Raw genomic sequence first — 24,724 nt, forward strand, 5'->3', positions numbered from 1 at the left:
GTCCCCTATTTATCATTTTAACCTCAGGGAAAATAGGAGAGTAGATGCAATCTTGCAAAGGAGGAAAGTATGTAGGGGAATTTCCTCAGCTGACTGAGAAGAAGAAGAAAGCTGATGGACTATGAGAAGAGGATGCAGGTGGGGGAAGTAGGTGGTAAAACGTGTGTAAATTAGTCCTGACTGATCACATGTTGACATGAAAATATTTTTGGACATTTCGGGTTAAAGAAAATGTATTATTATTATTGTTATTTTTTTGGCTGTGCCGTGTAGCTTGCGGGATCTTAGTTCCCCGACCAGGGATTGAACCCAGGCCCATGGCAGTGAAAGCGCTGAGTCCTAACCGCTGGACCACCAGGGAATTCCCAAGAAAATGTATTATTAAAATGATTTTCACGTGTTCCTTTTTTAATGCAGCTACTAGAAAATGTAAAATTACATGTGTGGTTTGCATTTGTGGGTCACATTACATTTCTATTGGACAGCGCTGCTCCAGAGGAAATGGGGAAGTGAGAAAATATGAAAGACTGGCTCATTTAAAAAGAAATTGAGTTAATCTAGGACACTTTCAGTTATGGCTCCAAGTTGGTTTATCAGATTGGACTAACTTCAGTAGGTGTTTCTTACTACTTGGTGGTGTAGAAATTGTGAAGAAGACAGATTCAGTTTTAGAAAATGAAGAAGCCACATTTTCTTGGCTTGTGGGATGGCGGATTGAGCCACTTGTTTTTGTATTAAAATGAAGGGACTGGAGGACTCCAGGACATCTAGGCAGTTGAAGGCATCTAAAGATAGAATACAGTCTTGGGAGGTGGTAAATTCAATGTTATAGAAAATATTCAGAGATTCTAATCCCAACAGAAAGATTAAAAACACAGTGTACTCAGTTCTATTCCTGAGTCTTTCATTCCTGACTCTTTTGGTACAAATCATAAGCCACTCTATTCTTCAGTTCTTTCCTCGTCTATTCCATGGAGTTTGATGAAAATGACTTCGGTATAAGGGAGATATAAAATGCTTTGAGCTTGCAAGAGGAATGTGTGATGTGATGGAATGCGACGCATTTTCTAACCTTGATCCAGGAAAAGGGGTCCTTGGTGCTCCAGGCATTGATTGATCCAGAATAATGAAGTCTGGCCAGCTTTGGGGCCCACTGTCCTTTGCCCAAGAAAGGGGAGAGAGATTAGATTCAGCTGGGTTGGTCCTAGACACTTAGGAATAAAATCACTTTTTTGAGAAAGGTTAATCCTAGCTGTGGAGAAGTTAAAGGCATAAAGCATGTTGGTATCGATGACTACCAAAGTGTTTGGCTTGTCCTTGTTGTCCATCGTATTTTCTAAAATTTAGTCACTTTGTTGATTGTTAGTACCTCTAGTTAGCTAATACTGGAATGTGTTACATCACTATCAAATAATATTATTATTTCTTTATTACATAATGTATGTTCACTGGAGAAAAATTAGAAAATAAAATATAAAAATAAAACATAAGTAAAAATAAAAATAAAAGAAGTAAAAAACACCACACTTCTGCCCAGAGAAAAATAATACTATTTTAGTATATAACTTTCAAGCCTCTTTTTCTTTTTTTTTTCTTTTTTTTTTTTCAAAGTGGCCTTACAATTTGGTAATTCCTCCAGCAATTTGTTTGTTTGTTTGTTTTTCAAGCCTCTTTTTCAAATGCAATTTTTTCCCTCTAAAACAGAGTTTGGCCAACTTTTTTCTATAAATAATTTAACCTTTGCAGATCATCTGGTCTTTGTTGCAATTACTTAAATGCTGTTGTAGAGCAAAAGCGGCCACAGATGATTGTAAATGAAAGAGTGTGGCTTCTATATGGACAGTGAAATTAGAATTTCATATAACTTTCACATGTCATGAAATATTCTTCTTTTGTTTTTTTTCCCCAATCATTTAAGAATAGAAAAATGATTCTTAGCTTGAAGGCCATACAAAATCAAGTGATGGGCTGGATGTGGCCTGCAGGCTGTAGTTTGAGAACTCTCTCTAGATCCAGTTCAAGCTTTCTATCACTGCTCACAGAAAAACGTAGCTTCTTGCTACAGTGACCAGAATGGACTCAAGGGAAGCCATATGGAAGGCAGGCAGGACATTTAAGGCGGCAGTGGCGTTACTCAGGTGAGAAGTGATGATGGCCTGAATTAAGATGCTCACACTGGGAAATGGAGAAGAGAAAATAGATTTGAAAGGCACCTATGGAGACGGATTGGTTATCTGAATCTTTCCAATAGAAATAAAAAAGATATAATCATCCCAGTGCTTTAAGAGAAAGGAATAGTATTTACCATATTGTCCTGAAGCTGTAATCTGAAAATCTCTAATGCGTCCAGAAGCCATTCCCAGTGGAGTCTGACATTCTGAAATCACATGAAGGGAGCACAATAGTTAGAAGTGCAGAAAATATAGCTTCACAAATGCAAGTCAATGAGAACACCAACAAATGCTCATATGTCTTAGTGTTTACTATGTGCCAAGAACCGTACTAAATATTTTATTGTACTATATCATTTAATTCACTCCAACAGGTAGGTGCTAGTACTACTCACATTTTGCAGCTGAGGAAACTAGGGTCCATACATAAGTAGACCAGTGGTTCTCTTACTTGTTTAGGGTTAAAACTCAAATTCTTCCAAGTGATATTTGTAAGTTATCTTTGGTAACTGAACCAAAACTAAGTTTCAAAATTTGCTCTTGGAGCTTCAGGGTCAAAGTGTTCAAAGCTTCAAGCATATCTGCCCTCCTCTGAGGACTCTGATGATTTCTACCAGCAATATTCATTTTAGATTTGGTAATGACTGTGAGCTTGTATTCATTTCCTGACAAAAGCAACCGTCCTAGGAAGGGGGAAAGAGGTACAGAGGTAGGTGCCACTCACTCTTGCTGTACACCAGGAAGAGAGTGCTCATCCCAGCTTGCAGGTGTTCGCCAATAAGACATTCTATCCGCCAGATTCCAACTTTGGATGGTAGCATTTCCACTGTCTCAAAAATACCTTATCAAAACCAAAAGGAACAAAAATTATTTCTTTTCACACAAATGGGCATAAGATACACTGGCTTATGCAGAATATCAAAGGAGATCTACCCAAGTCAGTTGCACCATTCCTGGACCCCTCAAACCCAGAGTGCTTGGCATGTGACCCCTACAGCTGGAGACCCTGGAAATTGAGTACTGACCCCAGGAAATGGGAGAGACCAGGTGACGGGATGCTTTGGTGGTGGAGACAGGAGAACGATTGGCCTGCACTCTCGGTGCTTTTCCAAGCCAGAGGTGTATTTCTCATTGACGAGATGTGGGCTCCCTGCCTTCAGGGGTGAAGTAACCCCAGGAGCAAGAAGCTAGAGGGTGAGTGCTGAGGGGCTGAGGAATCAGTCACAGTGACCATCCGGAATAAAGGCGGAAACAACCAGGTCAAGGGGATTTCCTGAGCGAGGGTCCCAAAAGGGAGTCTCTGAAGAGCCCCTGAAAGTACCTAACCAGAAAAAGAGTCAGACTGAAATATCTGCCAGGTGCAGACAGTGGTGCCATGCTGCGGTTCAAATCAGCCACCAGCCAGGAGTGGAGGGGAAGCATAAGGTAGAGAAACAGAAAACTCAACCAACTTGGAGGAGGAGATATTGAACTTAAATCAAGTTCAGAATTTTGATTAATAGCTTGGAGTAGACATTGTAGTTTGTGACCTGAACTATATTTGTAATGTAAAGTGACTGCAGGACTGTTTATTACTTAAGAGTGAGCAGAGTATGGTAGGAGGACCTTCAAGATGGCACAGGAGTAAGATGTGGAGATCACCTCCCCCCCCACAAATACATAAGAAATACATCTACATGTGGAACAACTCCTACAGAACACCTACTGAACACTGGCAGAAGACCTCAGACCTCCCAAAAGGCAAGAAACTCCCCATGTACCTGGGTAGGGCAAAAGAAAAAAGAAAAAACAGAGACAAAAGAATAGGGATGGGACCTGAACCAGTGGGAGGGAGCTGTGAAGGAGGAAAGGTTTCCACACACTAGGAAGCCCCTTCGCGGGCGGAGACTGCGGGTGGTGGAGGGGGGAGATTCGGAGCCACGGAGGAGAGCGCAGCCACAGGGGGGCAGAGGGCAGAGCAGAGAGATTCCCGCACAGAGGCTCGGCGCCGACCAGCACTCACCAGCCCGAGAGGCTTGTCTGCTCACCCGCCGGGGCGGGCGGGGGCTGGGAGCTAAGGCTCGGGCTTCGGAGGTCGGAGCGCAGGGAGAGGACTGGGGTTGGCTGCGTGAACACAGCCTGAAGGGGGTTAGTGTGCACAGCTAGCCGGGAGAGAGTCCGGGAAAAGGTCTGGAGCTGCTGAAGAGGCAAGAGACCATTGTTTTGGGGTGCGGAAGGAGAGGGGATTCAGAGCACCGCCTAAGCGAGCTCGAGAGACGGGTGCAAGCCGCGGCTATCAGCACGGACCCCAGAGACGGGCATGAGATGCTAAGGCTGCTGCTGCCGCCACCAAGAAGCCTGTGTGCAAGCACAGGTCACTCTCCACACTGCCCCTCCCGGGAGCCGGTGCAGCCCGCCACTGCCAGGGTCCCGTGATCCGGGGACAATGTCCCCGGGAGAACGCACGGCACGCCTCGGGCTGGTGCAACGTCACGACACCTCTGCCGCTGCACGCTCGCCCCGCCTCCTCCGTACCGCTCCCTCCCCCCGGCCTGAGTGAGCTAGAGCCCCCAAAGCAGCTGCTCCTTTAACCCTGTCCTGTGTGAGCAAAGAACAGACGCCCTCAGGTGACCTACATGCAGAGGCGGGTCCAAATCCAAAGCTGAACCCCGGGAGCTGTGTGAACAAAGAAGAGAAAGGGAAATCTCTCCCAGCAGCCTCAGGAGCAGCAGATTAAAGCTCCACAATCAACTTGATGTACCTGCATCTGTGGAATACCTGAGCAGACAACGAATCATCCCAAAATTGAGGAGGTGGACTTTGGGAGTAACTGTAGACTTGGGGTTTGCTTTCTGTATCAATTTCTTTCTAGTTTTATGTTTATCTTAGTTTAGTATTTAGAGCTTATTATCACTGGTATATTTGTTTATTGATTTGGTTGCTCTCTTCCTTTTTATATATAAATATATATTTTTTCCTTTTTCTCTTTTTGTGAGTGTGTATGTGTATGCTTCTTTGTGTGATTTTGTCTGTATAGGTTTGCTTTTACCATTTGTCCTAGGGTTCTGTCTGTCCATTTTTTTTTTAGTATAGTTTTTAGCAATTGTTATCATTGGTGGATTTGTTTATTGGTTTGGTTGCTCTCTTCTTTTTTTTCAATTGCTTTTTTATTTTAATAATTTTTAAAAATTTTAATAACTTTATTTTATTTGTTTATTTTCTTTCTTTCTTTTTTTTTCTCCCTTTTCTTCTGAGCCGTGTGGCTAACAGGGTCTTGGTGCTCCTGCTGGGTGTCAGGCCTGAGCCTCTGAGGTTGGAGAGCCAAGTTCAGGACATTGGACCACCAGAGACCTCCCGGCCCCATGTAATATCAAACGGCAAGAGCTCTCCCAGAGATCTCCATCTCAATGCTAAGACCCAGCTCCACTCAATTACCAGCAAGCTCCAGTGCTGGATGCCCCATGCCAAACAACTAGCGAGACAGGAACACAACCCCACTCATTAGCAGAGAGGCTGCCTAAAATCATAATAAGGTCATAGACACCCCAAAACACACCACTGGACGTGGTCCTGTCCACCAGAAAGACAAGATCCAGCCTCATCCACCAGAACACAGGCACCAGTCCCCTCCACCAGGAAGCCTACACAACCCTCTGAACCAAACTTACCCATGGGGGGCAGGCACCAAAAACAATGGGAACTATGAACATGCAGCCTGCAAAAAGGAGACCCCAAACACAGCAAGTTAAGCAAAATGAGAAGACAGAGAAATACGCATCAGATGAAGGAGTAAGGTAAAAACCCACCAGACCAAACAAATGAAGAGGAAATAGGCAGTCTGCCTGAAAAAGAATTCAGAGTAATGATAGTAAAGATGATCCAAAATCTTGGAAATAGAATAGGGAAAATACAAGAAACATTTAACAAGGACCTAGAAGAACTAAAGAGCAAACAAACAATGATGAACAACACAATAAATGAAATTAAAAATTCTCTAGAAGGAATCAATAGCAGAATAACTGAGGCAGAAGAACAGATAAGTGACCTGGAAGATAAAATACTGGAAATAACTACTGCAGAGCAGAATAAAGAAAAAAGAATGAAAAGAATTGAGGACAGTCTCAGAGACCTCTGGGACAACATTAAATGCACCAACATTCAAATTATAGGGATCCCAGAAGAAGAAGAGAAAAAGAAAGGGACTGAGAAAATATTTGAAGAGATTATAGTGGAAAACTTCCCTAATATGGGAAAGGAAATAGTTAATCAAGTCCAGGAAGCGCAGAGAGTCCCATACAGGATAAATCCAAGGAGAAACAAGCCAAGACACATATTAATCAAACTATCAAAAATTAAATACAAAGAAAAAATATTAAAAGCAGCAAGGGAAAAGCAACAAATAACATACAAGGGAATCCCCATAAGGTTAACAGCTGATCTTTCAGCAGAAACTCTGCAAGCCAGAAGGGTGTGGCAGGACATATTTAAAGTGATGAAATGGAAAAACCTACAACCAAGATTACTCTACCCGGCAAGGATCTCATGTAGATTTGATGGAGAAATCAAAAGCTTTACAGACAAGCAAAAGCTAAGAGAATTCAGCACCACCAAACCAGCTCTACAACAAATGCTAAAGGAACTTCTCTAAGTGGGAAACACAAGAGAAGGAGAAGACCTACAATAACAAACCCAAGACAATTAAGAAAATGGTAATAGGAACATACATATCGATAATTACCTTAAATGTAAATGGATTAAATGCTCCAACCAAAAGACACAGACTGGCTGAATTGATACAGAAATAAGACCTGTATATATGCTGTCTACAAGAGACCCACTTCAGACCTAGGGACACATACAGACTGAAAGTGAGGGGATGGAAAAAGATATTCCATGCAAAAAGAAATCAAAAGAAAGCTGGAGTAGCAATTCTCATATCAGACAAAATACACTTTAAAATAAAGACTATTACAAGAGACAAAGAAGGACACTACATAATGATCAAGGGATCAATCCAAGAAGAAGATATAACAATTATAAATACTTATGCACTCAACATAGGAGCACCTCAATACATACGCAAATGCTAACAGCCATGAAAGGGGAAATCAACAGTAACACAATCATAGTAGGGGACTTTAACACCCCACTTTCACCAATGGACAGATATCCAAAATGAAAATAAATAAGGAAACACAAGCTTTAAATGACACATTAAATAAGATGGACTTGATATTTATAGGACATTCCATCCAAAAACAACAGAATACACTTTCTTCTCAAGTGCTCATGGAACATTCTCCAGGATAGATCATATCTTGGGTCACAAATCAAGCCTTGGTAAATTTAAGAAAATTGAAATCGTATCAAGTATCTTTTCTGACCACAACACTATGAGACTAGATATCAATTACAGGAAAAAAAACTGTAAAAAATACAAACACATGGAGGCTAAACAATACACTACTAATAACCAAGAGATCACTGGAGAAATCAAAGAGGAAATAAAAAAATACCTAGAAACAAATGACAATGAAAACACGACGACCCAAAACCTATGGGATGCAGCAAAAGCAGTTCTAAGAGGGAAGTTTATAGCAATACAATCCTATCTCAAGAAACAAGAAACATTTCAAATAAACAACCTAACCTTACACCCAAAGCAATTAGAGAAAGAAGAACAAAAAAACCCCAAAGTTAGCAGAAGGAAAGAAATTATAAAGATCAGATCAGAAATGAATGAAAAAGAAATGAAGGAAACAACAGCAAAGATCAATAAAACGAAAAGCTGTTTTTTTGAGTAGATAAACAAAATTGATAAACCATTAGCCAGACTCATCAAGAAAAAAAGGAGGAAGACTCAAATCAATAGAATTAGAAATGAAAAAGGAGAAGTAACAACTGACACTGCAGAAATACAAAGGATCATGAGAGATTACTACAAGCAACTATATGCCAATAAAATGGACAACCTGGAAGAAGTGGACAAATTCTTAGAAAAGCACAACCTTCCGAGACTGAACCAGGAAGAAATAGAAAATATAAACAAACCAATCACAAGCACTGAAATTGAAACTGTGATTAAAAATCTTCTAACAAACAAAAGCCCAGGACCAGATGGCTTCCCAGGCGAATTCTATCAAACGTTTAGAGAAGAGCTAACACCTATCCTTCTCAAACTCTTCCAAAATATAGCAGAGGGAGGAACACTCCCAAACTCATTCTACGAGGCCACCATCACTCTGATACCAAAACCAGACAAAGATGCCACACACACACAAGAAGACTACAAGCCAATATCACTGATGAACATAAATGCAAAAATCCTCAACAAAATACTAGCAAACAGAATCCAACAGCACATTAAAAGGATCATACACCGTGATCAAGTGGGGTTTATCCCAGGAATGCAAGGATTCTTCAATATACGCAAATCAATCAATGTGATAATCCATATTGACAAACTGAAGGATAAAAACCATATGATCATCTCAATAGATGCAGAAAAAGCTTTTGACAAAATTCAACACCCATTTATGATAAAGACGCTCCAGAAAGTAGGCATAGAGGGAACTTACCTCAACCATATATGGCCCATATATGGCAATATATGGGCCATATATGACAAACCCACAGAGAACATCGTTTTTTTTTTTTTTTTTAATGAAAGGTTTCTCTTTTAAATTTATTTATTTATTTATTTATTTTTGGCTGTGTTGGGTCTTCGTTTCTGTGCGAGGGCTTTCTCTAGCTGTGGCAGGCGGGGGCCACTCTTCATCGCGGTGCGCGGGCCTCTCACTATCACGGCCTCTCTTGTTGCGGAGCACGGGCTCCAGACGCGCAGGCTCAGTAATTGTGGCTCACGGGTCCAGTTTGCTCTGCGGCATGTGGGATCTTCCCAGACCAGGGCTCGAACCTGTGTCCCCTGCATTGGCAGGCAGACTCTCAACCGCTGCGCCACCAGGGAAGCCCCCAACATCGTTTTTAATGGTGAAAAACTGAAACCATTTCCACTAAGATCAGGAACAAGACAAGGTTGCCCACTCTCACCACTATTATTCAACATAGTTTTGGAAGTTTTAGCCACGGCAATCAGAGAAGAAAAAGAAATAAAAGGAATCCAAATTGAAAAGAAGAAGTAAAACTGTCACTGTTTGCAGATGACATGATACTATACATAGAGAATCCTAAAGATGCTACCAGAAAACTACTAGACCTAATCAATGACTCTGGTAAAGTAGCAGGATACAAAATTAATACACAGAAATCTCTTGCATTCCTATACACTAATGACAAAAAAATCTGAAGAGAAATTAAGGAAACACTCCCATTTACCATTGCAACAAAAAGAATAAAATACCTAGGAATAAACCTACTTAAGGAGACAAAAGACCTGTATGCAGAAAACTATAAGACACTGATGAAAGAAATTAAACATGATACAAACAGATGGAGAGATATACCATGTTCTTGGATTGGAAGAATCAACATTGTGAAAATGACTATACTACCCAAAGCAATCTACAGATTCAATGCAATCCCTATCAAACTACCAATGGCATTTTTCACAGAACTAGAAGAAAAAATCTTAAAATTTGTATGGAGACACAAAAGACCCCAAATAGCCAAAGCAATCTTGAGAAAGAAATATGGAGGTGGAGGAATCAGGCTCCCTGACTTCAGACTATACTACAAAGCTACAGTCACGAAGACAGTACGGTACTGGCACAAAAACAGAAATATAGATCAATGGAACAGGATTCCTAAGTCCAGAGATAAACCCACGCACACATGGTCACCTTATCTTTGATAAAGGAGGCAAGAATAGACAATGGAGAAAAGAGAGCCTCTTCAATAAGTTGTGCTGGGAAAACTGGACAGCTACATGTAAAAGAATGAAATTAAAACACTTCCTAACACCATACACAAAAATAAATTCAAAATGGATTAAAGACCTAAATGTAAGGCCAGACACTATAAAACTCTTAGAGGAAAACATAGGCAGAACACCTTATGACATAAATCACAGCAAGATCCTTTTAGACCCACCTCCTAGAGAAATGGAAATAAAAACAAAAATAAACAAATGGGACCTAATGAAACTTAAAAGCTTTTGCACAGCAAAAGCAACCACAAACAAGACGAGAAGACAACCCTCAGAATGGGAGAAAATATTTGCAAGCGAAGCAACTGACAAAGGATTAATCTCCCAAATATACAAGCAGCTCATGCAGCTCACTATCAAAAATAAACCAAGTCAATCCAAAAATGGGCAGAAGACCTAAATAGACATTTCTCCAAAGAAGATAGACAGATTGTCAACAAACACATGAAAGGATGCTCAACATCACTAATCATTAGAGAAATGCAAATCAAAACTACAATGAGATACCATCTCACACTAGTCAGAATGGCCATCATCAAAAAGTCTAGAAACAATAAATGCTGGAGAGGGTGTGGAGAAAAGGAACCCTCTTGCACTGTTGGTGGGAATGTAAATTGATACAGCCACTATGGAGAACAGTATGGAGGTTCCTTAAAAAACTAAAAATAGAACTACCATACGACTCAGCAATCCCACTACTGGGCATATACCCTGAGAAAACCATAATTCAAAAAGAGTCATGTACCACAATGTTCACTGCAGCACTATTTACAATCGCCAGGACATGGAAGCAACCTAAGTGTCCATCGACAGAGGAATGGATAAAGAAGATGTGGCACATATACACAATGGAATATTAGTCAGACATAAAAAGAAACGAAATTGAGTTATTTGTAGTGAGGTGGATGGACCCAGAGTCAGTCGTACAGAGTGAAGTAAGTCAGAAAGAGAAAAACAAATACCGTATGTTAACACATATATATAGAATTAAAAAAAAATGTTCTGAAGAACCTAGGGGCAGGAAAGGAATAAAGAAGCGACATAGAGAATGGACTTGAGGACACGGGGAGGGGGACGGGTAAGCTGGGACGAAGTGAGAGAGTGGCATGGACATATATACACTACCAAACGTAAAATAGATAGCTAGTGGGAAGCAGCTGCATAGCACAGGGAGATCAGCTCGGTGGTTTGTGACCACCTAGAGGGGTGGGATAGGGTGGGAGGGAAACGCAAGAGGGAGGGGCTATGGGGATATATGTATATGTATAGCCGATTCACTTTGTTATACAGCAGCAACTAACACGCCTCTGTAAAGGAACTATACTCCAATAAAGATGTTTAAAAAAAAAAAAGAGTGAACAGAAAAGTCACTGGGCTTATCAGAATTTTTACACAGAAACAGGGGAAGTTTACTTCCACTATTAAACCTGTTTTAAAGGGACACTGCAGAACTAAAATGAAATTATGTTTTGATCAACATTGTGAGGAGTGCTTAATCAATATATTGCTTTCATGCATAAAGAAATCAGTCTTTGGGAAACTACTGGTGCCATGTGGGATTTGAGGTGGTAGAAAAATCCCTTTTTCCTAGGAAAGTGCTGTGACATCAATTATCCATTTATTCTGTTCTATTTCCTTTATAGCACATTATCTGTATCTGAAATTATCATGTTCACTTGCTAATTTATTTATTATCTCTCTGTAGGGTAAAGTTACTTTTTCAAAGTAAGCTACCCGAGAGCAGGGAGTTGGTCTGCTTTGTTCACTGGACATATCCCCAGGGCATAGACCTTTAAAGTAGGTTTTCAGCAAGCACAGTAAGTTGAAGAAAGAACACAAAGTGGCTCGTACCCGGGTAGAGATTGTAGACTGCCATTTTATACTCCTCCTTTTTCCGTACAGTGAACACATGTCCACTGAAATGAACAGAATGGATATTTTCATTGCTGCCCATGCTGAGCAGATACCATCGGATCTTTTGATCCTGAGCCATTGCTAAACCAGGTAGTGTATCCATCACATAGCCATTGATTGCTGGAGAAAGAACACAGAGAAAGCTGCTAAAATCTATTGTATAAGTGTCTTTCCCTCCACTCCAGTCAAAAATATTGATTCCTATGAGGATTCCACTCCCACACATATAGTCTCAAATCATACAATGTCCAAACCTCAGGCTCAAGGTTCATTTCACAGTGAGTAATATTTGGGCGTGGAATATATTACCATGGAAGCGATACTTTTCTCTAAAAGTGGGGTCCTCCATCTGGATGTTGCAGGGAGCCCTGCAGTTCCTTTCCATGTTTTCAGTGAAGTACCAGCTCTTGGTCTCATCAAAAATAGTGAAAAACAGAGCAAATTCCTGCACTGTCACTTGTCTCCCATAAGCAGCGCTCAGAGTGTTTGTGCGGCAGATCAGAAGGGGTCCAATCAAGCCTGAGTGCACATCTTTTTCCTGAGAGGAAAGACACCAGTTCTATGAGCAAAAGTTCTCTCACCCATGAACCAGAGTGCATTTCTCATCAACTTTTATGACACTCCAACCCACTCCCCATCTTCCCACAGTACAATTTCTTCCTCTTTAGTAGATTCCAGAGCGATATGTCTAAGTCATAAATATGATGACACCTCCCCTATCTAAAGCTTCCCATTATGCTTAGGATAAATACCAAACTTCAAACATAACACAAAGACCCTTTCTTTTAAACCAGAAAGGGGCCAGCACAACATAGACCTGCTTACCAGATCAACATCAGAAAAATAAGCCCAGGCTTTGCAGTCAAACTCATCTTTAGTTGGTGCCATGTGGTGCTGCACTTTCCAAAAGTAAGTTTCGGTTTCATTAGGCTTGACAAACTTTTTCCTCGGTTCTGCTCCTTGCCTCTGATCTTCCTCATAAGAAATAAGGCTAGAATAGAAGGAGTAGGGACGAGATGCCTGGTTTTTAAATGTTACCTGCAGAGCAAGAAAAAAAAAAGAAAAAGAAAAGAAAAGAAATAAAAAAAGCAAGTGTTATGTTTTAAGATCTTGTAAAGTTCTTAGGTTAGGGTTTATATCCCTAATAGCAATGCCGATTTGGGGGATCTTTATCCAGGTTTTTAATAGCTGGAGGAAATGGTACAGAGTATGGATGTCATTAGAACCCAAACCTAAAGATCTACAAAAGAAACTGAGACATTTTTGAATTCCAAAATCTTTAAGGCATGAACTCAAAGTTGCAAAGGAGAAAATTTCTAAATACTTAAAAGCAATTCCAAAGTAAAAGGGAAAATATCACCACAGTGGTTTTGAGACCATAACCCCAGGAACTGATACTCTTAAATTAAGGTTCTTCATGACAAATACCAGGATGAATACTTATGATCTTTAAAGAAGACTTGTTTTTCAAATTAAAAAAAATTATACATTTTCATGTGATATATGGAAAGTAAAATAAAATTGAAGTCAGAAAAAAATTCACTCACAATCCCATAATTTTAGATCCTCCTATATCCTTCCTGTAAACAATCAATTGGGACAATGGATGACTGTTTCTGGAAAAAATAAAACTACCTTGATCTTTGGCTCACACACACCAAAAACAAATTCTAGTCTACAGGAATTACTGATGGATTAAAAAGTTAAATGTTAAGAAATTAAACTGTAAAAGAAAGTTGAAAAAAGTATAGGTGATTTTAAGAAAAAAAACCCTCTGTATAGGGAAGGATTTTTATAAACAAAAAAGCTATGAAAGTGTCATAAAGGAAAGATTTATGGGTTACTACCTAAAATTTCAAACCTGTTTTATTTTAAAAACCATTATATACAAAATTAAGAGAAAACAAACTTGGAAAAATATTATTCACTAAAAAGATCAATGATCATTAATATATCAATGATCTATAATATACAAGGTAATATAAATGAACAAGAAAAGCACTCCCTCCAAAAATTTCAACTATGCAAAGAACATTAATAGAGAATTCATTAGAGAAAGTCTTAAAATGTTCATGTATATTGCACTCCTGGGATTCTATCCTAGGAAAAGGGTTGTGGCTGCAGCATTACTTAAATAGTAAAAAAAAAGAAACTAAAAGGTCGTTCAAAGTAAACGGTTAAGTAAACCATAAAATCATATAATGGACTAATATTCCGTCATTTAAAAATATATGTAGGAAGTGTTTTTAATGACATAAGAAATGTTTATGACATATTTATTTAGAAAAGAAGTAGGATGATGCATTATATAATTTTGAATACATAAAGAGAATACATAGGAAAAACATAAGAACATACAGCAAAATGATAATTATGGTATTCTTTTTCAACTTCCTTATTTTCTATACTTTAAACTTTTTCAAAAGTGAGAATACATTATTTTTATTTAAAAAAATTTAAATTTATCCCTCCCACCCCCCTTCCCCCCGGTAACCATAAGTTTTGTTTTCTACATCTGTGACTCTATTTGTTTTGTAAATAAATTCATTTGTACCCTTTTTAAAGATTCCATATATGTGATAACATATGATATTTCTCTTTCTCTGTCTGACTTACTTCACTCAGTATGACAATCTCTAGGTCCATCCATGTTGCTACAAATGGCATTATTTCATTCTTTTTTATGGCCATTATTTTTAGAATCAGAAATCTAAAAAACATATACGGGATTAATTTTCTTGTAATTTCACTGTCCTCAACTTACCATGATATTGTCTTCGACTTCTGCTCTTATATATGGTCCCAAGAGTCCCAAATGTTCATTTAGTTCTCCACGGTATAAGGGCTGAGTAAAGGAGCCATCAGCAAATTCCTCAAATACCACCTTTTTGAACTGAGGGACACCTCCATTCTCAGCTCTGAAGAAAAAAGCAGAGGAAAAGTAATATTCTCATGGACCAGGTGGGTAAAAATGCCTCACATTGTTGTCTTCCCTGTATTTGAGATACATTTGGTAAAAGTGATGAACTGGAAATGTAATGGAGAAGGGAGGGAGAAAGAGGGATTAAAGATAACTTCCCGGTTTCTGATTTGGGCAAATGGATGGATGGTGATGCAGTTCACTGAGAAGGAGAACCCTAGAAGGGTAGATTGGTGTATACAGTTTTGGACACATGGGGTATCTGTGGGAATTATATTGGGAAATACACGGAGACTGGGAGTTCACAAAAGAGGTCTAGATGAAGATCATCTATATTTAGGTGGTAACAAAATCATGCAAGTGGCTTATCAAAGCCAATAGTCAATTTTATGTCCTCATCTTACTCAACATCTAAGCAACATTTTGCATAGTTAACCACTCCATCCTCCTGGACACACTCTCCCCAGGCTTCTCTAGTATATAAGATCCATGAAAGCAGGGGGATTTGTCTGTTTTGTCCACTGTTGTACTCCCAGCAGCTGGAACAAGTGCCTGGCACATAGTAGGTGCTCAAAAAAAATTTGTTGAACGTTGAATGGATGTAGGGTTTATAAACATACTCTAAATATGAGAGCCTCAGTGTTCAGTCCTTGGACCACTTTTCTTTGCTTTTTAAAAATTCTGTAAAAACTGTGAACTAAAACTATACAATAAAGTGCATAAAACATAAATGCTTTTGATACAAAAAATGCAACCACCACTAAGATCAAGAACTTTTCCAGCAGCCCAGAAGACTCACTGTTATCTATCTACCTTTTCAATCACACCCTCTCCCTTCCCACGAAATGTAATCCCCATTCTGATGTTTATAATTATTTATTTGATTTTGTTCATAACTGTACCACTTATGTATACATACCTAAAGAATATAGCTTAGTTTTGCCTATTTTTGAAGTATGCAAATGGAACCATATTGCATACATTCTTTTGTTTGTGATTTTTTTACTCAGCATTATGGTTGTGGTTCGTCTACGTTGTGTGTGTAGCTATAGTTTGTTCATTCCTATTGCTGTATAGTATTCCATTGTGTGAATATAACGCAATCATGTGCATTCGAGTAATTTTTGGTGCTTATACATAGTCCTGCTATGAACCTTTGTATGCATTTCTGCTGGGCACATATCTAGGAGTGGAACTGCACCATTTTCCATTTTCATCAGCAATGTATGAGAGTTCCATTTGCTCCAAATCTTCACAAACACTTGATATTGACTGTGTTTTTACATTTTTGGCCATCCTACTGGTTGCATAGCAGTATCTCTGTGGTTTTATTTTGCATTTCCCTGATTAATAATGAGGTTAATTTCTTATGGGTAGTAGCCATTTGGGGATTTCCTCTTGTGGAATGCCTATCCAAGTTTGTTTTCTTCTTTTTTGTGCCAATTTTTCTATTGGATAATCAGCTTTTTTTTCTTATTGATTCAAAGGAGTACTCTATATATTCTTGATATAAGTCTTTGTTGGCCTTTTGTGCTGCAAACATCTTCCCTTCTGTGGCTATTTTTTCATTCTCTTTTTGTTATCTTTTGATGAGCATAAATTCATAATTTTAATGTAGTGAAATCTACTTAAAAATTCTTCACGGTTAGTGCTTTTTGTATCTTGATATAAATTCTCTTTCTTTTCCTACCCTGAAGTTATTGAGATATTCTCTTACTTTTTTCTTTCTAAGAGATTTAAGGTTTTATGTTTATGTTTAGACTTGTAACCCACTGTTAGTGGATTTTTGTGTATGGTGTGAGTTAGGGATCCAGTTTAATGTCTTTCCATACGAATATCAAAAAATTTCAGCACATTTATTGAAAACTGCTCTTCTGTGACACCTTTTCCATAAATCAAATGCCTATAAATGTGTTAGTCTAGTTTTGGACTTTCTGTTTTCTTTCACTGACCTATTTGTTTACTCCTAAGCCAATTATCACATTACTATAGCTTTAAAATAAGTCTCAATATGTTATACAGCAATTCCTCCCATCTTGTTCCTTTTCCTCAAGAGGGTCTTGGCTATTCTTGGTGCTTTGCATTTTCTTAGTAACTTTAAAATCAGGCTTGTTGAGTTCTGCAAGAGAAAATACTTGTTGAGATTTTCACATAGGTTGTGCCGAATCTATAGATCGGTTTGGGGATAGTTTACATTTTCATAATATCGCATTTTCCAGTACATGTACATGGTATATCTTGGCATCTACTTAGGTCTTCTTTAAAGTTTCCCAATAAATTTCCATAGGTTTTTCCATAGAGGTCTTGAAAAATTTTTGTCATACTTATTTCTAGGTACTTGTTACTATTTCATTCCATTGTAAATGACACATTCTTTTAATTTCATTTTCTACCTGTCTGCTGCTACTATATCGATATATAATAGATTTTGTATATTGATTTTCAATTCTACAAACCTGCTAACCTTCCTAGTTAATTCTAATCACTTATTTGTAAACATTTTTTATATGTATAAAATCATATCATCTGTACGCAAGGACAGTTTTATTTCTTTCTTTTCAACCTTTATACCTTTTGTATGTGTTTACTGCTTGAGTGTTCAGTACAGTATTGAATAGAAGTGATGATAATGATTGAGAATTTATCTATTTCTCTATTTAAGTCTGTCAAGTTTTGCTTTATGTATTTTAAAACTGTATTATTAGGTTCATAGTAATTTAGGAATGTATGGCTGCCTATTGAATTGACTGTTTTATTATTATAACATTTCCTCTGTATCTCTACAAACCTCCTGCTTTAAAGTTTCCTTTCTACTTAACTGAGTACTTAGATTTTTTAAAAATATTTATTTATTTATTTATTTATTTATTTGGTTGCACTGGGTCTTAGTTGCAGTTTGCCGGCTCCTTAGTTGCGGCATGTGGACTCCTTAGTTATGGTTTCTTGCTTATTTTTCTTGTTTTATTTCATACCCAGTATCTTTGTGTGCTAGAAGTTGTATCTGGAATATTTGTGAAAATAACTTGAGGCCTAGAATGTTGGTTTCTTACACTAGAGAGGTTTTATGTATTCTTCAGCCAGATGTCTGCAGGCACTGCCAATCCAAGACATGCTTAAATTTTGACCAAGGATAGAGATTTCATGGACAACACAGATGACAGAAAACTGGGCTGTAAGTCAATGAAGTGCAAGTTAACTGGTTTACCATTACTTTGAGCATGTAGCCCTTTGGGGACCTAGCGTAAAGTGGGCACGGTTTACATCTACTTTTACTCCCTCATCATCCCATCAAGTCTTATTTGAATGCTATTAATAAGCTCATAACTCTTAAATTTGTATCTTTAGCACAGACCTCTTCCTTGGATTCCAGACTCATATATCTAACTGCCTACTCAACATCTCAACTTGGGGACTTCCCTGGTGGTCCAGTGGTAAAGAATCCACCTTTCAATGCAGGAGACGTGGGTTCGATCCCTGGTCGGGGAACTAAGATCCCACAGGCCACGGGGCAACTAAGCCCGTGTGCCACAACTACTGAGCTCGCGAGCCTCAACTAGAGACCCCATGTGCCACAAACTACAGAGCCCACGTGCCCTGGAGCCAGCATGCCACAACTAGAGAGAAGCCCGCACGCCACAACAAAGAGCCCATGCGCTGCAATGAGAAGATCCTGCATGCCTCAATGAAGATCCCGCGTGCCGCAACTAAGACCCAATGCAGCCCCAAAAAAATTAAAAGAAAATAAATTTTTAAAAAACTCAACTTGGATCTCTAATAGGCATCTCAAATTAAATATGTACAAAACAGACCCTTGAGTGTTTCCTCAAATAAATCTGTTCTGCTTCAAGCCTTCCATATCTCATTAAATGTCACTATCATCCACCTAGTTGCTCAGGACAAAACCCGAAAATCTTCTTTGAGTCTTCTCTCACCATTCCTCCCCATACTCAATCTAACACCAAGCCCTCTCTGCGTATCTTTAAATCATAATCAACATCCTTACATTTCTTTTGATTTTCACCACCACTACCCTGTTCTAATCAATAGCTTGATTGACGCTGGTGAGACTAATCCGGTGGAAAGTGAGAAACTGATGATGTAAGAGAGAACAAGGGACTTGCTAAAGCAACGTTTTTTATGAAGGGAGAAAGGATGGGATCGAGTGCAAAACTGGGCAGTATATTGGTACAGATGTCAGTAAATGTGGTGTTGGAAGTCTGTGGAGTTCAGTGCAAAGCATCAACTAGGAGTGAGAAGGGGTGTTGGACAATGGGCAAAACGTGTTGGAGATTTAGGGAAAAAGCAGAAAATGTAAGATAGAGGTCCAGGAGAGCAGGAAATAGTCTACGGTTGCTGTGCAGCAATAAGGGCTCATTTGAGGTAGAAAGCAAGGCTGGGAAGTGACAATGACTAATGAAGAGGGAGAGCATCTACCCTTCCTCTAGGACCTATATTATCTGACCACTGCTCATCTCTGCCACCTCATCTCCCTACCCCTGCACACACTTCCTTACTGTACTACAGTCATGTTGGTCCTTTTTTGTTCCTCAAACATGCTAAACTTGTTTCATTCTCAGGGCCTTTGCATTTCCTGTTCCCTCTGCCGGAAATGTCTTCTCTCAGACCTCTGTTAGCTGACCTCTTATCATCATTTAGGTCTCAACTCCACAAAGAGAATTTCTCTGACCATCACAGCTAAAGTAACACCCCCGTCACTCTACCATATTATTCAAGTCTACCTTTTGAACGGCACCAAGATTCCCCTATTTAGTTTTCTACTAATTTATTGTCCCTTGCTCTCCCCAGTAGAATGTAAGCTCCTACTTTGCTGCACTCCAGTGTCTATGCAAGTGTCTGGCATATAATAGGTGCTCAATAAATATTGGTTGACTGATTGACTCTCCTTATGTTTATCTTCCAAATGTCTCTGTGCTTTCTCTCCCCTGCCCAACCTCCCTCTGCTCCCCTAACAATCAAATCCTCCCACTTTGCCCTCTGGATCCCCAGTACTATGGAAAACAGCTTTCCCTGCATCCTCAATCTCTTTACCACACACTTCACTGCTTCCTCCTGCCTCTATCAGGGCTCTCTCAGGAGACTAAACCTTACCCTGCAGCTCATAGGGCTGACAGGTGAGGCTGACTTTCTTCCTGCTCCCCATGGCTGCTTCTTGACTCTGACCCCCCCTACCCTTTCGTAGACCCCTCTTCTTCACCATCCCACCAGAGTGAGTTTCATGCCATCTGGGTTTACCATCCCGTAACTCTCACTGTTAGTGTCATCATCTAATCTCCCATTTGCTCCTCAGCTTCATCTAGACTTCACCATCTGGTTCTCAGTTTCCTCAATCTTTGGAGTCTCACTGCTGGTTGTGCCTTTCCTATTGTTTCAGCACCTGGTAAAAATCAAAGGTCACAACAGTAGGACAAAGGAATAATCAATGTACCCATACCTGTTTCTTAGTGCATGGGGGGATCTATTCATCCCATAATCCCAGAGCCGCTCCACTGCAGCAATAAAATAGTGTCGCGTTCTCTTTTGAAAGCTGCGGGGGCCCTGATTTTCCTCCTCATCATAAATGTCAAAATCTTCTCTCTTCGTATCAATTGAGAAAGTATCATCATAGTCAATTTTGTCTTCCTCTGGCTGGAAAGTAGTAAGGGTTATTTCCCTTTGATGGCGTTTCAAGACTGGTGGATTCTGAGACCACAACCTTCTAGTCCCTCCTTGCTTTACCCAGGTGGCTTCTCTTTGGGTCTTATCCTGTACTTCATTTATTGCTGCTATTGAATGATTGTTTTCACAAGGGTCCAGGGGTAAAATGATGTCTTTTGTCTTAAAAGCTGTGTGTTTTTGTGACTTCTCTAGGGATTTCTCTTCTCTTGGTATCAGGGTAGCATATTGGTTATCCCAAGCAAGGGGACCCAGCAGCTTGGGGGGAGTATTTTCAGAGCTTTCTGTTGCCCATTTCAGAAAGGGCACTTTTCCAGGTCTATTTACTTTATTCAATTTAACAAGTCCCTGTGTTTTCTGAAGGAGTATCTCTTCCCTGAGATCCAGGTGGGCAAGAGAATCATTGCTAGTTTTTGTATGGAAAAAGTCTTCCTGATGAACAACTTTGCCAGATGCTTCAGGCAATCCTGGTTTCAAGACAACAGTGTTCTCAAGTTTCTTGTACATGAGTAAGTTTGTGGCCCGTTTCCCTAGGGCGCTGATCTTTCTTTGACCTTCAATCACTTCCAAGGTTAGGAAGGCTAAAGAAAGGTTATTTCTCTTGGCTCCTTGTAAGAAATGACTGCTTTCTTGGACCCCAGAACTCCTTTCCACAAAGCTATAACTACAGGCGGATGCTGGAGGATGAGAAGAGTTGTCCTGGGATGGAATCTTGGTCAGATCTGTAGGTCTAATTGATGGGAATACTGATACCTGTGCAATGGGTAATGCAGAGCCATTTGTTTGAATGATGTCATGACTCCTCATAGAACAATCTGATAAGAATGACTGAGTAATGGCCCTTTTCTCCCTCCTGTTGTACTCTATCTGTGTGAAGGTGCCCTGGGTCAAATATTTCATGTTTTTGGACCACTGAGTTGAGGTGTCATTCAGAATTACCTCCCTTTCAAGCTTTATTTCTTCTAGTGGGAGTCTGAATTGTTTCAAATCCCGCTTATCACGCTGAGGTATAGCCTTCTGCTGACTTGGAATAGGAGACATCTTTGTGGTGCTTGGATATTTATCTAGCATTTGCTTTGTTTGGTTTCCCAAGTCTTCCAAGTTTGCTTCCTCCCTTATTTTTGAGAAATGGGCCATGTGAATCCCTGCTCTTTTTGCTGAGCCATTTAATGACCTGGTGTCTTGAAGTACTGGAGTATATGTCTCCTCATCTAAACCTTCTACATTTTGCTTAGTGCTTAGTGAAAAAAGGTTCTTCAGAAATTTCTTAGTTCCAGTCACTGTATACACCTGAGGCAAAACTACATTCTCTTGGATTAATTTTTCTTTCCTTTCTATCTCTTCCTGAGACTTTTTTCCTTGATTGTGTGTATCATTTTCTTGGACATTAGCCAAGTTAGTAAGAAATACGTTCTTGCTATTTGGAAAAATCATCTCTTTAAAACCTGTGCCCTTGCTAAATTCATCCTCTCCTACTATCACCTTATTCTTCTCTGACAAGAAATTCTGATCTTTCACAGATTTTTCTGATCCCGAAGATGTTAATTGCTTTGGATTGGGCCTTTGCCCAGAGCTTAGGGAGTTCTTGCCATGGGTCCTTTTTATCCAATTTGTTGAATCTGGCAGAGTCTTGAAGAATGATGTATCTGGATATTCTGCATCTAGTGGCACAGAGTCTTCTTTGTTTTGGTGGATCATTTCCATATTTTTTGATGAAGTAGTTTTATTTGACACATGATTTAGTCCCAAAGCTGTAGTATTTTTGTCCATAAACATTTCATCATGAATCAAGGAAGTTACTTCTTGAAACTCAGTATTACTTTCTAACATAATATCTTGCCAGACTGATGTACTATTCTCAATTAATAATGCTGGGTCATCAATGTGAGTCTTTGTATTAGTTGTTGAGTTAACTAGTGCCTTGTTTGTCTTTACCAAAGAGATATTAACTTGAAACAAAGCATCATCTTTGGTCAATGAAGCAGGTCCACGAACTCCTTCCTCTTTAAATAACCTATCACTCTCCACTGATAATACATTTTCTCCCAGTGAACTTTCTTGACTATTTGTTAAAACTGCTTCTAACGACTTGGAATCATTATCTTCTTTACTCAAGCCCAAAGGTACACCAGACCCAATAAAGTGAGATGAATTTTTGCCAAATACAATGGCACCTAATTGACTACTAAAATTAACTGGCATATTTGGGGGTCCTAAGGAACCTGTCTTTTCAGTACCTGCTGACAAATGGCCTGATGGAATTGTTGGTGGAGTCATTAGATTGTTCGATGAACTAGAAATTTTAAAATCAAGTTTCTTCAACTCTACTGTTATAGTTGTCCCCAAATTCTCATTCAATCTTAATGGCAGCTCTGGCTCAGGAGTAGATACTCTTTCCCCACTGTGATGGAGCTCTGGTGTGAGATGTGCCACTTCAGACGGGCCCTTGTTTCTTTCTATTGCTCTCGGTAAATGATCATTCGCTTCATTTCTGGCTTCTTGGAGATCAGATAAGGATAATCCATGTGGAGTAGGATTCTGTCCCAAGAGCATCAACAAATCACTAGAGGAGACACTTTGTTCTTTAAGCAGTTGCATTCTCTCTCCAGACTGAGGGTCAGTCTTCTCTATATCATTTTCTGGAGTTGTGGTGGCTTTGAATTGCATTTGCCTAGTGCTAGGGTGCCTTGAATTCTGGGAGAAGCTTCTGGGTTCAATGACATTGTTTTCATTCAGCAAGAGGGTTGGAATATCTTCATATGTGTCCTCATAATAATCACCAGTGTTCCTGTCACAACTATAAACCTTCAGTAAGGCTGTCATGCCTCTGTTCCGAAAGTCTGAGTTGTGGCACCCCAGAACCCACAGACCTGGAGATGAGGAAGAATAAGATTCTGGTTACTCATAACCCAGGTCCCAAGCAAGATCTCTGTTAGAGGTTCTCTTCTATTCCCAGATAAATGAAAAAATACTACTCAGTACCATTATATTGCAGGTCGTTAGGTTAAATCCCTGACACATGGAACAGTAGTCCAACAATGGTAGTAAAAGTGGTTTTGCATTGCTGCTGTTGTGGTATATCTGTTTGTGACCACAAGAAAGGGCTGTGATTTAAAATGAATATACATATATATATATGGAGAAAAATGGAGAAATGTAATTATACACAATAGTGGAGAGTCTTACTAGTCACACAGAACTCTTTGGTGACCAATTTGTAGGATAAGTAAGCATAAGGGAGCAGGACTTAGGTTTAGGATACAAATAACATAAAATCCCACCACAGTTCTAGCAATATTAATTTCTACTATGAACAGGATTATCTGAGTAAAAGGATTTCATGGTGGTAAAGTATATGCATAAACATAAATGAAAACAAATACAGCTTTACTAAGCTACCCATCAGGTACCTGAACAGTCTCATCAAGTCACAATATTTGCAAGCAAAATCCACTGAATACAGCTCTTCCTCAAAGAGAAAACTTTCCTCAAAGTGTATTTCCACAGAGCCCTATGAGACAATGGGATGCCCATGGAAAAGGTTCCTGTGGTCAAACATTTTAGAATTAATGCACACTGCAATCTATGTGCAGCCAGATAATCACTCAAATGGGAAATGAGAATAAAGACATTTTCTAATATACAAGGATTCAGAACATCTACCTCTAATTCAGCCATTCTCAGGAAATGATTAGAGAATGTCTTCTACCAAAATAAAGGAGTATATTAAAAAATATGAAGACATGGGATACAAGAACCCAATTTCATGATATTTAAAGCATATTTTTGATGGTATAAAACCATGTTGGGTCAGAGTAGACCAGGACTGGAGCCGAAATGAGTAATTTAAATAAGGTTTTTCACTCTAAAAATTCCACTGTTATAACTTAGATAAATCTAATACTTCCTTTTCCTGAGGAAGACAGTAATTGGGTGAGAAAAGGGGAAATGAAACTCCATAAACAGGTCTAGAATGACATCCGTCATACTCTGAGAAGGGCCTGGGAACAGTGATCAAGAGGAGCTTTAGTTATATCTGTACTGGTTGAATTTTTGTAATGAGAACATCTTTTTCTATTACATGTGTGAATAAAAATAAAGTAAAACATTATAGTAATTAATTAATAAATTTCAATCCAAGAGCTTAAAGAAGAGTTGATTCTTTGATTAAAACTCAATAAA

General features: G+C 39.2%; 1 protein-coding gene across 3 annotated transcripts in view; it reads right to left on the reverse strand.

Annotated features, from left to right (window-relative positions):
• The window catches only part of F8 (coagulation factor VIII), a 130,596-nt gene that overhangs the window by 30,626 nt on the left and 75,246 nt on the right, over positions 1 to 24,724 (reverse strand). For all 3 annotated transcript variants that reach the window (XM_057537753.1, XM_057537755.1, XM_057537754.1), the window contains 8 exons: positions 20,322 to 23,412; positions 14,714 to 14,867; positions 12,775 to 12,987; positions 12,259 to 12,487; positions 11,887 to 12,069; positions 2,896 to 3,012; positions 2,306 to 2,377; positions 1,073 to 1,158 (listed from right to left, as the gene is read on the reverse strand). In XM_057537753.1, the coding sequence (XP_057393736.1) occupies positions 1,073 to 1,158; positions 2,306 to 2,377; positions 2,896 to 3,012; positions 11,887 to 12,069; positions 12,259 to 12,487; positions 12,775 to 12,987; positions 14,714 to 14,867; positions 20,322 to 23,412 (4,145 nt within the window). The remainder of the gene's footprint in view (positions 1 to 1,072; positions 1,159 to 2,305; positions 2,378 to 2,895; positions 3,013 to 11,886; positions 12,070 to 12,258; positions 12,488 to 12,774; positions 12,988 to 14,713; positions 14,868 to 20,321; positions 23,413 to 24,724) is intronic.

This window comes from Balaenoptera acutorostrata, chromosome X (assembly GCF_949987535.1).
Source record: "Balaenoptera acutorostrata chromosome X, mBalAcu1.1, whole genome shotgun sequence".
Taxonomy (NCBI): Eukaryota; Metazoa; Chordata; class Mammalia; order Artiodactyla; family Balaenopteridae; genus Balaenoptera; species Balaenoptera acutorostrata.